Source organism: Nerophis ophidion, linkage group LG06 (genome assembly GCF_033978795.1).
Source record: "Nerophis ophidion isolate RoL-2023_Sa linkage group LG06, RoL_Noph_v1.0, whole genome shotgun sequence".
NCBI classification, from domain to species: Eukaryota; Metazoa; Chordata; class Actinopteri; order Syngnathiformes; family Syngnathidae; genus Nerophis; species Nerophis ophidion.
Window position 1 is genome coordinate 6,246,976 of NC_084616.1, and position 18,235 is coordinate 6,265,210.

Consider the following 18,235-nt stretch of genomic DNA (forward strand, 5'->3'; position numbering starts at 1 on the left):
TCATGTGTAGACCCAGTTGTGTGACTGCAACACGCAAACACACACATCATGTGTAGACCCAGTTGTGTAACTGGAACGTACAAACATACACATGTGTAGACCCAGTTGTGTAACTGGAACATACAAACACACACATCTTGTGTAGACCCAGTTGTGTAACTGCAACACACAAACACACACATCATGTGTAGACCCAGTTGTGTAACTGCAACACACACAGACACATCATGTATAGACCCAGTTGTGTAACTGCAACACACAAAGACACACATCATGTGTAGATCCAGTTGTGTAACTGCAACACACAAACACACACATCATGTGTAGACCCAGTTGTGTAACTGCAACACACAAACACACACATCATGTGTAGACCCAGTTGTGTAACTGCAACACACACACAGACACACACATCATGTGTAGACCCAGTTGTGTAACTGCAACACACACAGACACACACATTATGTGTAGACCCAGTTGTGTAACTGCAACACACAAACACACACATCATGTGTAGACCCAGTTGTGTAACTGCAACACACACAGACACACACATCATGTGTAGACCCAGTTGTGTAACTGCAACACACAAACACACACATCATGTGTAGACCCAGTTGTGTGACTGCAACACGCAAACACACACATCATGTGTAGACCCAGTTGTGTAACTGGAACATACAAACATACACATGTGTAGACCCAGTTGTGTAACTGGAACATACAAACACACACATCTTGTGTAGACCCAGTTGTGTAACTGCAACACACAAACACACACATCATGTGTAGACCCAGTTGTGTAACTGCAACACACACAGACACACACATCATGTGTAGACCCAGTTGTGTAACTGCAACACACACAGACACACACATCATGTGTAGACCCAGTTGTGTAACTGCAACACACACACAGACACAGACACACACATCATGTTCAGGATGTAGATGTGATGCAAAATGATACAAAAGTGTACACATGTGAATGTTGACTTGCACACACATCACCATGGCAACAAGGAGAGTCACTTACTGTTGGTCACTTTGTCTTTTTGTCCAGCAGGAAGCAAAGGAAGGAAGTGAGAGAGCAATTGTTAACATTGTTCCAACACACAAACACTCTCCAGATGTTGACATTGTTCCAACACACAAACACTCTCCAGATGATGCTAATAATCACTAACAAGATCCTGAAAATCAGTCTGGCACTTTCCATCTACACACCTGGATATGTCTGGTGTGACATCATCTACACACCTGGATACACCTGGTGTGACATCATCCACACACCTGGATACACCTGGTCTGACATCATCCACACACCTGGATACACCTGGTGTGACATCATCTACACACCTGGATACACCTGGTGTGACATAATCTACACACCTGGATACGCCTGGTGTGACAACACCTGATTCATTTGAACTCACACACCTGTTTTCAAGCACCACAGCACTATTTAAGCCTGTAGTTGCCAGGCAGTCAGCCTGGCGACATCATCCTCTACACACCTTTGCCCCGTGCAGATGATCCATGCTCTTTTCCCGCTCCTCATAAGTTTCTCAAAGCTTCTGACTCCAACTTAAAAGCTGCTCCTGATTCTGGGCTTCATTCATTTTCCCAGCCAGACTCTCAGCAGTAACTGAAGTCAAAATCATTCAAATGTCATCACTTCCTGCAACTTATGTCATAATTACATCACTTCCTGCAACTTATGTCATTATTACATCACTTCCTGGAACTTATTACTCACTATTTCATCACTTCCTGCAACGTATTACTCACTATTACATCACTTCCTGCAACTTATGTCATTATTACATCACATCCTGCAACATATTACTCACTATTACATCACTTCCTGCAACGTATGTCTATATTACATCACTTCCTGCAACTTCTTACTCACTATTTCATCACTTCCTGCAACTTATGTCATTATTACATCACTTCCTGCAACTTATGTCATAATTACATCACTTCCTGCAACTTATTACTCACTATTTAATCACTTTCCGCAGCTGATGTCATTATTACATCACTTCCTGCAACTTATTACTCACTATTTCATCACTTCCTGCAACTTATGTCATTATTACATCACTTCCTGCAACTTATGTCATAATTACATCACTTCCTGCAACTTATTACTCACTATTTCATCACTTCCCGCAACTGATGTCATTATTACATCACTTCCTGCAACTAATTACTCACTATTTCATCACTTCCTGCAACTTATGTCATTATAACATCACTTCCTGCAACTTATTACTCACTATTTCATCACTTCCTGCAACTGATGTCATTATTACATCACTTCCTGCAACTCATGTCATAATTACATCACTTCCTGCAACCTATTACTCACTATTTAATCACTTCCCGCAACTGATGTCATAATTACATCACTTCCTGCAACTTAATACTCACTATTTCATCACTTCCCGCAACTGATGTCATTATTACATCACTTCCTGCAATTTATGTCATTATTACATCACTTCCTGCAACTTATGTCATTATTACATCACTTCCTGCAACTTATGTCATAATTACATCACTTCCTGCAACTTATTACTCACTATTTCATCACTTCCCGCAACTTATGTCATTATTACATCACTTCCTGCAACTTATTACTCACTATTTCATCACTTCCCGCAACTGATGTCATTATTACATCACTTCCTGCAACCTATGTCATAATTACATCACTTCCTGCAACTTATTACTCACTATTTCATCACTTCCCGCAACTGATGTCATTATTACATCACTTCCTGCAACTAATTACTCACTATTTCATCACTTCCTGCAACTTATGTCATTATAACATCACTTCCTGCAACTTATTACTCACTATTTCATCACTTCCTGCAACTGATGTCATTATTACATCACTTCCTGCAACTCATGTCATAATTACATCACTTCCTGCAACCTATTACTCACTATTTAATCACTTCCCGCAACTGATGTCATAATTACATCACTTCCTGCAACTTAATACTCACTATTTCATCACTTCCCGCAACTGATGTCATTATTACATCACTTCCTGCAATTTATGTCATTATTACATCACTTCCTGCAACTTATGTCATTATTACATCACTTCCTGCAACTTATGTCATAATTACATCACTTCCTGCAACTTATTACTCACTATTTAATCACTTTCCGCAGCTGATGTCATTATTACATCACTTCCTGCAACTTATTACTCACTATTTCATCACTTCCTGCAACTTATGTCATTATTACATCACTTCCTGCAACTTATGTCATAATTACATCACTTCCTGCAACTTATTACTCACTATTTCATCACTTCCCGCAACTGATGTCATTATTACATCACTTCCTGCAACTAATTACTCACTATTTCATCACTTCCTGCAACTTATGTCATTATAACATCACTTCCTGCAACTTATTACTCACTATTTCATCACTTCCTGCAACTGATGTCATTATTACATCACTTCCTGCAACTCATGTCATAATTACATCACTTCCTGCAACCTATTACTCACTATTTAATCACTTCCCGCAACTGATGTCATAATTACATCACTTCCTGCAACTTAATACTCACTATTTCATCACTTCCCGCAACTGATGTCATTATTACATCACTTCCTGCAATTTATGTCATTATTACATCACTTCCTGCAACTTATGTCATTATTACATCACTTCCTGCAACTTATGTCATAATTACATCACTTCCTGCAACTTATTACTCACTATTTCATCACTTCCCGCAACTTATGTCATTATTACATCACTTCCTGCAACTTATTACTCACTATTTCATCACTTCCCGCAACTGATGTCATTATTACATCACTTCCTGCAACCTATGTCATAATTACATCACTTCCTGCAACTTATTACTCACTATTTCATCACTTCCCGCAACTGATGTCATTATTACATCACTTCCTGCAACTAATTACTCACTATTTCATCACTTCCTGCAACTTATGTCATTATAACATCACTTCCTGCAACTTATTACTCACTATTTCATCACTTCCTGCAACTGATGTCATTATTACATCACTTCCTGCAACTCATGTCATAATTACATCACTTCCTGCAACCTATTACTCACTATTTAATCACTTCCCGCAACTGATGTCATAATTACATCACTTCCTGCAACTTAATACTCACTATTTCATCACTTCCCGCAACTGATGTCATTATTACATCACTTCCTGCAATTTATGTCATTATTACATCACTTCCTGCAACTTATGTCATTATTACATCACTTCCCGCAACTTATGTCATAATTACATCACTTCCTGCAACTTATTACTCACTATTTCATCACTTCCCGCAACTTATGTCATTATTACATCACTTCCTGCAACTTATTAGTCACTATTTCATCACTTCCCGCAACTGATGTCATTATTACATCACTTCCTGCAACTTATGTCATTATTACATCACTTCCTGCAACTTATTACTCACTATTTCATCACTTCCCGCAACTGATGTCATTATTACATCACTTCCTGCAATTTATGTCATAATTACATCACTTCCTGCAACTTATTACTCACTATTTAATCACTTTCCGCAGCTGATGTCATTATTACATCACTTCCTGCAACTTATTACTCACTATTTCATCACTTCCTGCAACTTATGTCATTATTACATCACTTCCTGCAACTTATGTCATAATTACATCACTTCCTGCAACTTATTACTCACTATTTCATCACTTCCCGAAACTGATGTCATTATTACATCACTTCCTGCAACTAATTACTCACTATTTCATCACTTCCTGCAACTTATGTCATTATAACATCACTTCCTGCAACTTATTACTCACTATTTCATCACTTCCTGCAACTGATGTCATTATTACATCACTTACTGCAACTCATGTCATAATTACATCACTTCCTGCAACTTATTACTCAGTATTTAATCACTTCCCGCAACTGATGTCATAATTACATCACTTCCTGCAACTTATTACTCACTATTTCATCACTTCCTGCAACTTATGTCATAATTACATCACTTCCTGCAACTTATTACTCACTATTTCATCACTTCCCGCAACTGATGTCATTATTACATCACTTCCTGCAATTTATCTCATTATTACATCACTTCCTGCAACTTATGTCATTATTACATCACTTCCTGCAACTTATGTCATAATTACATCACTTCCTGCAACTTATTACTCACTATTTCATCACTTCCCGCAACTTATGTCATTATTACATCACTTCCTGCAACTTATTATTCACTATTTCATCACTTCCTGCAACTTATGTCATTATTACATCACTTCCTGCAACTTATGTCAATATTACATCACTTCCTGCAAATTATGTCATTATTACATCACTTCCTGCAACTTATTACTCACTATTTAATCACTTCCCGCAACTCATGTCATTATTACATCACTTCCTGCAACTTATGTCATAATTACATCACTTCCTGCAACTTATTACTGACTATTTAATCACTTCCCGAAACTGATGTCATTATTACATCACTTCCTGCAACTTATTACTCACTATTTCATCACTTCCTGGAACTTATGTCATTATTACATCACTTCCTGCAACTTATGTCATTATTACATCACTTCCTGCAACTTAAGTCATTATTACATCACTTCCTGCAACTTATGTCATAATTACATTACTTCCTGCAACGTATTACTCACTATTTCATCACTTCCTGCAACTTATGTCATTATTACATCACTTCCTGCAACTTATGTCATTATTACATCACTTCCTGCAACTTATTACTCACTATTACATCACTTCCTGCAACGTATTACTCACTATTACATCACTTCCTGCAACTTATGTCATTATTAGATCACTTCCTGCAACATATGTCATAATTACATCACCTCCTGCAACTTATTACTCACTATTTAATCACTTCCCGCAACTGATGTCATTATTACATCACTTCCTGCAACGTATTACTCACTATTTCATCACTTCCTGCAACTTATGTGATTACATCACTCCCTGCAACTTATTACTCACTATTACATCACTTCCTGCAACTTATGTCATTATTACATCACTTCCTGCAACTTATTACTCACTATTACATCACTTCCTGCAACTTATTACTCACTATTACATCACTTCCTGCAACTTATGTCATTATTACATCACTTCCTGCAACATATGTCATAATTACATCACTTCCTGCAACTTATTACTCACTATTTAATCACTTCCCGCAACTGATGTCATTATTACATCACTCCCTGCAAATTATTACTCACTATTTCATCACTTCCTGCAACTTATGTCACTATTACTCACTCTGTCATCACTTCCTGCAACTTATGTCACTATTACTCACTATGTCATCACTTCCTGCAACTTATGTCACTATTACTCACTATGTCATCACTTCCTGCAACTTATGTCACTATTACTCACTATGTCATCACTTCCTGCAACTTATGTCACTATTACTCACTATGTCATCACTTCCTGCAACTTATGTCACTATTACTCACTATGTCATCACTTCCTGCAACTTATGTCACTATTACATCACTTCCTGCAACGTATGTCATTATTACATCACTTCCTGCAAGTTATTACTCACTATTTCATCACTTCCTGCAACTTATGTCATTATTATATCACTTCCTGCAACTTATGTCATTATTACATCATTTCCTGCAACTTATGTCATTATTACATCACTTCCTGCAACTTATTACTCACTATTTCATCACTTCCTGCAACTTATGTCATTATTACATCACTTCCTGGAACTTATGTCATAATTACATCACTTCCTGCAACTTATTACTCACTATTTAATCACTTCCCGCAACTGATGTCATAATTACATCACTTCCTGCAACTTATTTCACTATTACTCACTATGTCATCACTTCCTGCAACTTATGTCACTATTACTCACTATGTCATCACTTCCTGCAACTTATGTCACTATTACTCACTATGTCATCACTTCCTGCAATTTATGTCATTATTACATCACTTCCTGCAACTTATGTCATAATTACATCACTTCCTGCAACTTATGTCATTATTACATCACTTCCTGCAACGTATGTCAATATTACATCACTTCCTGCAAATTATGTCATTATTACATCACTTCCTGCAACTTATGTCATTATTACATCACTTCCTGCAACTTATGTCACTATTACTCACTATGTCATCACTTCCTGCAACTTATGTCACTATTACTCACCATGTCATCACTTCCTGCAACTTATGTCACTATTACTCACTATGTCATCACTTCCTGCAACTTATGTCACTATTACTCACTATGTCATCACTTTCTGCAACTTACGTCATTATTACTCACTATGTCATCACTTCCTGCAACTTATGTCACTATTACTCACTATGTCATCACTTCCTGCAACTTATGTCACTATTACTCACTATGTCATCACTTCCTGCAACTTATGCCACTATTACTCACTATGTCATCACTTCCTGCAACTTATGTCACTATTACATCACTTCCTGCAACTTATGTCACTATTACTCACTATGTCATCACTTCCTGCAACTTATGTCACTATTACTCACTATGTCATCACTTCCTGCAACTTATGTCACTATTACTCACTATGTCATCACTTCCTGCAACTTATGTCACTATTACTCACTATGTCATCACTTCCTGCAACTTATGCCACTATTACTCACTATGTCATCACTTCCTGCAACTTATGTCACTATTACTCACTATGTCATCACTTCCTGCAACTTATGTCACTATTACTCACTATGTCATCACTTCCTGCAACTTATGTCATTATTACTCACTATTTCATCATTCCTATTTCATTCTTATTCATGATTTCATCATCCCTGCAAGTCATGTGCTACCAAAACATGAGCTTGCCTCCAGTCTGCAGCTGAGGTCAGCAGAATGATTTAGGCCCCGCCCACATCTTGGAGCTAATAGTCCAAAATGTGCTGAAACTCTTTGGAAAACTAATCACTAATGTTTTTATTTTAGGGGGAATTTAACCACTGAACATGTTTTCTTAGCTCCACAATATGACATGTTTACATCACATGTACTCTGGTGAAGTATTATTACATGTTTACATCACATGTAGTTTGGCGTAGTAATATTACTCTGGTGAAGAAATGACATATTTTAGCAAAGCATGATGGGTAATGAATCAGATAACCAAATCCTGGCACCGATTCACCTAAAATCCAACGGTGCCATTTTATGCTAGCTTGGGCGTCATGCCCGGTTTCCGACTTTTGGCACTTTGGCACTTGGAGATTACTCCAGCAGCACTGAGAGCGGACTCAGCCAAACTACCACTACAAATGTTCAATGCTAACCAAGAAGTGGACTCAAAAACATGGACACAGTGTGTAAGTTAGGTAAGGATCCACCGTTTGCTATTTACATGCTACTGATTAGCATTAGCCATTTTAGCTTTTTAATTTCCGCATGTTCAAATGTGGCAATGGAAGTTACAACTAACAATCAAACATGGTGTATACTGAATACAACACTTACAGTATAAACACTATGTAGGGTGCAACAGACCTCCATAAGCAGTATAGCATCGATCCAGCAGGACTGCCATCTCATGTGCGTGCAACCTGCACTGTTAGCATAATCAGCTTCTTTTGAATCCCCCCCCCGCTACCCCAAAGGGAATAAGCGGTAGGAAATGGATGGATCACAAACAATCACTCAAACAAAAGTATTGGTACGGTGGCCATCCTTAGGCATGACCCCCCCCCCCCCCAGAACGTGCTCAGTGGCGCCCCCCAGGAAATATGAAGAAGGTGGAAGAATGCTGTCTCATGCATAGGCTGTCCGCCAGTTTGCTTTGCAGGGGCTTCTATTTAAGCAAACTCCTTTTCTAACTCCAGTAAAATACAACACTGAAAAGATGTGACCTTTAACCTTTGAAACACAGAGGATCCGCCACTGGGACTCAACTTTCCGCAGGTCAAGGTCGCAGGCGTCTGCTTAGGTCTGAGGTCAAAGTCACGGGCGTCTGCTTAGGTCAGAGGTCAAGGTCACAGGCGTCTGCTTAGGTCAGAGGTCAAAGTCACAGGCATCTGCTTAGGCCAGAGGTCAAAGTCACAGGCGTCTGCTTAGGTCAGAGGTCAAGGTCACAGGCGTCTGCTTAGGTCAGAGGTCAAGGTCACAGGCGTCTGCTTAGGTCAGAGGTCAAAGTCACAGGCATCTGCTTAGGCCAGAGGTCAAAGTCACAGGCGTCTGCTTAGGTCAGAGGTCAAGGTCACAGGCGTCTGCTTAGGTCAGAGGTCAAAGTCACAGGCATCTGCTTAGGCCAGAGGTCAAAGTCACAGGCGTCTGCTTAGGTCAGAGGTCAACGTCACAGGTGTCTGCTTAGGTCTGAGGTCAAAGTCACGGGCGTCTGCTTAGGCCAGAGGTCAAGGTCACAGGTGTCTGCTTCGGTCTGAGGTCAAAGTTACAGGTGTCTGCTTAGGTCTGAGGCCAAGGTCACAGGTGTCGGCTTAGGCAAGACGTCAAGGTCACAGGTGTCTGCTTAAGCCAGAGGTCAAGGTCACAGGTGTCTGCTTAGGCCAGAGGTCAAGGTCATAGGTGTCGGCTTAAGCCAAAGGTCACAGGTGTCTGCTTAGGCCAGAGGTCAAGGTCACAGGTGTCTGCTTCGGTCTGAGGTCAAAGTTACAGGTGTCTGCTTAGGTCTGAGGCCAAGGTCACAGGTGTCGGCTTAGGCAAGAGGTCAAGGTCACAGGTGTCTGCTTAAGCCAGAGGTCAAGGTCACAGGTGTCTGCTTAGGCCAGAGGTCAAGGTCACAGGTGCCTGCTTAGGTCAAAGTCACAGGTGTCTGCTTAGGTCTGAGGCCAAGGTCACAGGTGTCGGCTTAGGCAAGAGGTCAAGGTCACAGGCGTCTGCTTAGGCCAGAGGTCAAGGTCACAGGTGTCAGCTTAAGCCAGAGGTCAAGGTCACAGGTGTCTGCTTAGGCCAGAGGTCAAGGTCGCAGGTGTCTGCTTAGGTCTGAGGTCAAAGTCACGGGCGTCTGCTTATGTCAAAGGTCAAGGTCACAGGTGTCTGCTTAGGTCTGAGGTCAAAGTTATAGGTGTCTGCTTAGGTCTGAGGTCAAAGTCACAGGTGTCTGCTTAGGTCAGAGGTCAAGGTCACAGGTGCCTGCTTAGGCCAGAGGTCAAGGTCACAGGTGTCTGCTTAGGCCAGAGGTCAAAGTCACAGTTGTCTGCTTAGGCCAGAGGTCAAGGTCACAGGGGTCGTACTCACAGCCTTCAGGGATGACCAGGACTCCCTGAGCCAGCGTGGAGATCAGGATGAGGACCAGAGGGGGGAGGGGGCTGGAGCCCAGGAAGTGTTGCTGCTGCGACACACACATGTCTCAGTGTCCATCCACCTCACCTGGCCTTTGATGTCACCTGACCCTCTGATGCTGGGGCTGGGGGGGAACTGCCAGAACAAAAGAAGGAGAGCTCATTAAATTCAATCAAATGATGAGAAAATAAACATTTGATTATTCCTAAGTGCTTTTTTGTCAGGAGACACAAGTGATCCTCATGAAGATGTGGACATGTTTCAAGGATTGTCATCAAGGGGAAACGAGGCAGACCTGTTCCTATTCTCTGGACTCCCAAAATGGTCTGTGCATTAGAACTTGTGAGGTTCTCAAAGACAACACTTACCTGTTTGCGGATCCACAGCCAGGACACATGTCCCTGGTTCTGACTGCATACCAGACTATGCAGAAGCATGTCATGCAACGTGTCCTGTGTCACTTACATACACAAAACTAGGAAAACTGTGTCACTTACATACACAAAACTAGGAAAACTGTGTCACTTACATACACAAAACTATGAAAACTGTGTCACTTACATACATGGAACTATGAAAACTGTGTCACTTACATACACAAAACTATGAAAACTGTGTCACTTACATACATGGAACTATGAAAACTGTGTCACTTACATACATGGAACTATGAAAACTGTGTCACTTACATACATGGAACTAGGAAAACTGTGTCACTTACATACACGGAACTAGGAAAACTGTGTCATTTACATACATGGAACTATGAAAACTGTGTCACTTACATACATGGAACTAGGAAAACTGTGTCACTTACATACATGGAACTAGGAAAACATGTTGCCATCCTCTCAACTGTGCTAAACGTGACACATGTCCCTGGTTCTGACTGCATACCAGACTAGGCAGAAGCATGTCATGCTACGTGTCCTGTGTCACTTACATACACAAAGGTAGGGAAACTGTGTCACCTACATACATGGAACTATGAAAACTGTGTCACATCCATGGAACTATGAAAACTGTGTCACTTACATACACGGAACTATGAAAACTGTGTCACTTACATACATGGAACTAGGAAAACTGTGTCACTTACATCCATGGAACTAGGAAAACTGTGTCACTTACATCCATGGAACTAGGAAAACTGTGTCACTTACATACATGGAACTATGAAAACTGTGTCACTTACATACAAGGAACTATGAAAACTGTGTCACTTACATACACGGAACTATGAAAACTGTGTCACTTACATACATGGAACTAGGAAAACTGTGTCACTTACATACATGGAACTATGAAAACTGTGTCACTTACATACAAGGAACTATGAAAACAGTGTCACTTACATACACGGAACTAGGAAAACTGTGTCACTTACATACATGGAACTATGAAAACTGTGTCACTTACATACAAGGAACTATGAAAACAGTGTCACTTACATACACGGAACTATGAAAACTGTGTCACTTACATACATGGAACTAGGAAAACTGTGTCACTTACATACACGGAACTATGAAAACTGTGTCACTTACATACACGGAGCTAGGAAAACTGTGTCACTTACATACACGGAACTATGAAAACTGTGTCACTTACATACACGGAACTATGAAAACTGTGTCACTTACATACATGGAACTAGGAAAAACTGTGTCACTTACATACATGGAACTAAGAAAACTGTGTCACTTACATACATGGAACTAGGAAAACTGTGTCACTTACATACATGGATCTATGAAAACTGTGTCGCTTACATACATGGAACTAGGAAAACTGTGTCACTTACATCCATGGATCTATGAAAACTGTGTCACTTACATACATGGAACTAGGAAAAACTGTGTCACTTACATACATGGAACTATGAAAACTGTGTCACTTACATACATGGAACTAGGAACACTGTGTCACTTACATCCATGGAACTATGAAAACTGTGTCACTTACATCCATGGAACTAGGAAAACTGTGTCACTTACATCCATGGAACTAGGAAAACTGTGTCACTTACATCCATGGAACTAGGAAAACTGTGTCACTTACATACATGGAACTAGGAAAAACTGTGTCACTTACATACATGGAACTAAGAAAACTGTGTCACTTACATACATGGAACTAGGAAAACTGTGTCACTTACATCCATGGATCTATGAAAACTGTGTCACTTACATACATGGAACTAGGAAAACTGTGTCACTTACATACATGGAAATATGAAAACTGTGTCACTTACATACATGGAACTATGAAAACTGTGTCACTTACATACATGGAACTAGGAAAACGGTGTCACTTACATCCATGGATCTATGAAAACTGTGTCACTTACATACATGGAACTATGAAAACTGTGTCACTTACATACATGGAACTAGGAAAACTGTGTCACTTACATACATGGAACTAGGAAAACTGTGTCACTTACATACATGGAACTATGAAAACTGTGTCACTTACATACATGGAACTATGAAAACTGTGTCACTTACATACATGGAACTAGGAAAACGGTGTCACTTACATCCATGGATCTATGAAAACTGTGTCACTTACATACATGGAACTATGAAAACTGTGTCACTTACATACATGGAACTAGGAAAACTGTGTCACTTACTTACATGGAACTAGGAAAACTGTGTCACTTACTTACATGGAACTAGGAAAACGGTGTCACTTACATCCATGGAACTAGGAAAACTGTGTCACTTACATCCATGGAACTAGGAAAACTGTCACTTACATACATGGAACTATGAAAACTGTGTCACTTACATACATGGAACTATGAAAACTGTGTCACTTACATACATGGAACTAGGAAAACTGTGTCACTTACATACATGGAACTAGGAAAACTGTGTCACTTACATACATGGAACTAGGAAAACTGTATCACTTACATACATGGAACTAGGAAAACAGTGTCACTTACATACATGGAACTATGAAAACTGTGTCACTTACATACATGGAACTAGGACAACTGTGTCACTTACATACATGGAACTATGAAAACTGTATCACATACATGGAACTAGGAAAACTGTGTCACTTACATCCATGGAACTAGGAAAACTGTGTCACTTACATACATGGAACTATGAAAACTGTGTCACTTACATCCATGGATCTATGAAAACTGTGTCACTTACATCCATGGAACTAGGAAAACTGTGTCACTCACATCCATGGAACTAGGAAAACTGTGTCACTTACATCCATGGAACTATGAAAACTGTGTCACTTACATCCATGAAACTATGAAAACTGGCGTCACTTACATACATGGAACTAGGAAACCTGTGTCACTCACATCCATGGAACTAGGAAAACTGTGTCACTTACATCCATGGAACTAGGAAAACTGTCACTTACATACATGGAACTATGAAAACTGTGTCACTTACATACATGGAACTATGAAAACTGTGTCACTTACATACATGGAACTAGGAAAACTGTGTCACTTACATACATGGAACTAGGAAAACTGTGTCACTTACATACATGGAACTAGGAAAACTGTATCACTTACATACATGGAACTAGGAAAACAGTGTCACTTACATACATGGAACTATGAAAACTGTATCACATACATGGAACTAGGAAAACTGTGTCACTTACATCCATGGAACTAGGAAAACTGTGTCACTTACATACATGGAACTAGGAAAACTGTGTCACTTACATACATGGAACTATGAAAACTGTATCACATACATGGAACTAGGAAAACTGTGTCACTTACATCCATGGAACTAGGAAAACTGTGTCACTTACATACATGGAACTAGGAAAACTGTGTCACTTACATCCATGGATCTATGAAAACTGTGTCACTTACATCCATGGATGTCCATCTTAATGGAGACATGATGTCCATCTTAATGAAGACATGATGTCCATCTTATTAGAGACATGGATGTCCATCTTAATGAAGACATGATGTCCATCTTAATGAAGACATGATGTCCATCTCAATGGACACATGATGTCCATCTTAATGGAGACATGATGTCCATCTTAATGAAGACATGATGTCCATCTCAATGGACACATGATGTCCATCTTAATGGAGACATGGATGTCCATCTTAATGAAGACATGATGTCCATCTTAATAAAGACATGATGTCCATCTCAATGGACACATGATGTCCATCTTAATGGAGACATGGATGTCCATCTTAATGAAGACATGATGTCCATCTTAATAAAGACATGATGTCCATCTCAATGGACACATGATGTCCATCTTAATGGAGACATGGATGTCCATCTTAATGAAGACATGATGTCCATCTTAATGAAGACATGATGTCCATCTTAATGAAGACATGGATGTCCATCTTAATGGAGACATGATGTCCATCTTAATGGAGACATGATGTCCATCTTAATGAAGACATGATGTCCATCTTAATGGAGACATGATGTCCATCTTAATGGAGACATGATGTCCATCTTAATGAAGACATGATGTCCATCTTAATGGAGACATGATGTCCATCTTAATGAAGACATGATGTCCATCTTAATGGAGACATGATGTCCATCTTAATGGAGACATGATGTCCATCTTAATGAAGACATGATGTCCATGTTAATGAATACATGATGTCCATCTTAATGGAGACATGATGTCCATCTTATTAGAGACATGGATGTCCATCTTAATGAAGACATGATGTCCATCTCAATGAAGACATGATGTCCATCTTAATGAAGACATGATGTCCATCTTAATGAAGACATGATGTCCATCTTAATGGAGACATGATGTCCATCTTAATGGAGACATGATGTCCATCTTAATGGAGACATGATGTCCATCTTAATGGAGACATGATGTCCATCTTAATGGAGACATGATGTCCATCTTAATGAAGACATGATGTCCATCTTAATGGAGACATGATGTCCATCTTAATGAAGACATGATGTCCATCTTAATGAAGACATGATGTCCATCTTAATGAAGACATGATGTCCATCTTAATGAAGACATGATGTCCATCTTAATGAAGACATGATGTCCATCTTAATGGAGACATGACGTCCATCTTAATGGAGACATGATGTCCATCTTAATGGAGACATGATGTCCATCTTAATGAAGACATGATGTCCATCTTAATGAAGACATGATGTCCATCTTAATGAAGACATGACGTCCATCTTAATGGAGACATGACGTCCATCTTAATGAAGACATGACGTCCATCTTAATGAAGACATGACGTCCATCTTAATGGAGACATGATGTCCATCTTAATGGAGACATGATGTCCATCTTAATAAAGACATGATGTCCATCTTAATGAAGACATGATGTCCATCTTAATGAAGACATGATGTCCATCTTAATGGAGACATGATGTCCATCTTAATAAAGACATGATGTCCATCTTAATAAAGACATGATGTCCATCTTAATGAAGACATGATGTCCATCTTAATGGAGACATGATGTCCATCTTAATGGAGACATGATGTCCATCTTAATGGAGACATGATGTCCATCTTAATGGAGACATGATGTCCATCTTAATGAAGACATGACGTCCATCTTAATGGAGACATGATGTCCATCTTAATGGAGACATGATGTCCATCTTAATGAAGACATGATGTCCATCTTAATGAAGACATGACGTCCATCTTAATGGAGACATGATGTCCATCTTAATGGAGACATGATGTCCATCTTAATGAAGACATGACGTCCATCTTAATGAAGACATGATGTCCATCTTAATGGAGACATGATGTCCATCTTAATGAAGACATGACGTCCATCTTAATGAAGACATGATGTCCATCTTAATAAAGACATGATGTCCTTCTTAATGGAGACATGATGTCCATCTTAATGGAGACATGATGTCCATCTTAATGGAGACATGATGTCCATCTTAATGAAGACATGATGTCCATCTTAATGGAGACATGATGTCCATCTTAATGGAGACATGATGTCCATCTTAATGGAGACATGATGTCCATCTTAATGAAGACATGATGTCCATCTTAATGAAGACATGATGTCCATCTTAATGAAGACATGATGTCCATCTTAATGGAGACATGATGTCCATCTCAATGAAGACATGATGTCCATCTTAATGGAGACATGATGTCCATCTTAATGAAGACATGATGTCCATCTTAATGAAGACATGATGTCCATCTTAATGAAGACATGATGTCCATCTTAATGGAGACATGATGTCCATCTCAATGAAGACATGATGTCCATCTTAATGGAGACATGATGTCCATCTTAATGAAGACATGATGTCCATCTTAATGAAGACATGATGTCCATCTTATTGAAGACATGGATGTCCATCTTAATGAAGACATGATGTCCATCTTAATGAAGACATGATGTCCATCTTAATGGAGACATGATGTCCATCTTAATGAAGACATGATGTCCATCTTAATGGAGACATGATGTCCATCTTAATGAAGACATGATGTCCATCTTATTAGAGACATGGATGTCCATCTTAATGAAGACATGATGTCCATCTTAATGGAGACATGATGTCCATCTTAATGAAGACATGATGTCCATCTTAATGGAGACATGATGTCCATCTTATTAGAGACATGGATGTCCATCTTAATGAAGACATGATGTCCATCTTAATGGAGACATGATGTCCATCTTAATGAAGACATGATGTCCATCTTAATGGAGACATGATGTCCATCTTAATGAAGACATGATGTCCATCTTAATGGAGACATGATGTCCATCTTAATGGAGACATGATGTCCATCTTATTAGAGACATGGATGTCCATCTTATTGAAGACATGATGTCTATCTTAATGAAGACATGATGTCCATCTTAATGAAGACATGATGTCCATCTTATTAGAGACATGATGTCCATCTTAATGAAGACATGATGTCCATCTTAATGAAGACATGATGTCCATCTTATTAGAGACATGGATGTCCATCTTAATGAAGACATGATGTCCATCTTAATGAAGACATGATGTCCATCTTAATGAAGACATGATGTCCATCTTAATGAAGACATGATGTCCATCTTAATGGAGACATGATGTCCATCTAAATGAAGACATGATGTCCATCTTAATGGAGACATGATGTCCATCTTAATGGAGACATGATGTCCATCTTAATGGAGACATGATGTCCATCTTAATGGAGACATGCTTTATTCCCTCCTTTGTCTTCTTATCTCAGTGCCACCAAGTCTTCATATTCTTTGTTTCCTCCACTTTACAAGTCAAGGTGATTAGCAATGCATGCTGGGAAGTCAGGCATCATTTCATCTCTTCATGACGGTAATGGCCATGCACACACACACACACACACACACACACACACACACACACACACACACACACACACACACACACACACACACATTTAGTTAGTTATTCAAGCAGACAGGGAGCAGCTGACTGTGTGTGTGTGTGTGTGTGTGTGTGTGTGTGTGTGTGTGTGTGTGTGTGTGTGTGTGTGTGTGTGTGTGTGTGTGTGTGTGTGTGTGTGTGTTTCTCTATGTCCATCTGCTATTATTCTGTGTTATATTCTATGTTATATTACACATTATATATCATCATATATGCTATTATAATTTTGTTGTCCAACACTATTATTATGTGTTGCTGACTCTGAGGCATGAACATGTTATTATCATGTGTGTTATTACGTGTTGTCATGTTTTATTATGTGTTATGTTATTATAATGTGTGTTATTATGTGTAATTATGTTATTATAGTGTGTATTATGTATTTTGTGTAGAAATATAACAGATTACATGACAATGAAGGCAATGGTGTCGCACATTTAGGCTCTTTGGCAC

General features: G+C 39.2%; 1 protein-coding gene across 2 annotated transcripts in view; it reads right to left on the reverse strand.

The window, feature by feature from the left end:
* LOC133554102 (neural cell adhesion molecule L1.1-like) overlaps nucleotides 1–18,235 on the reverse strand; it is a 123,090-nt gene that overhangs the window by 68,551 nt on the left and 36,304 nt on the right. For both annotated transcript variants that reach the window (XM_061902506.1, XM_061902505.1), the window contains exon 2: nucleotides 10,309–10,488. In XM_061902506.1, the coding sequence (XP_061758490.1) occupies nucleotides 10,309–10,417 (109 nt within the window). In that variant the 5' untranslated portion in view covers nucleotides 10,418–10,488. The remainder of the gene's footprint in view (nucleotides 1–10,308; nucleotides 10,489–18,235) is intronic.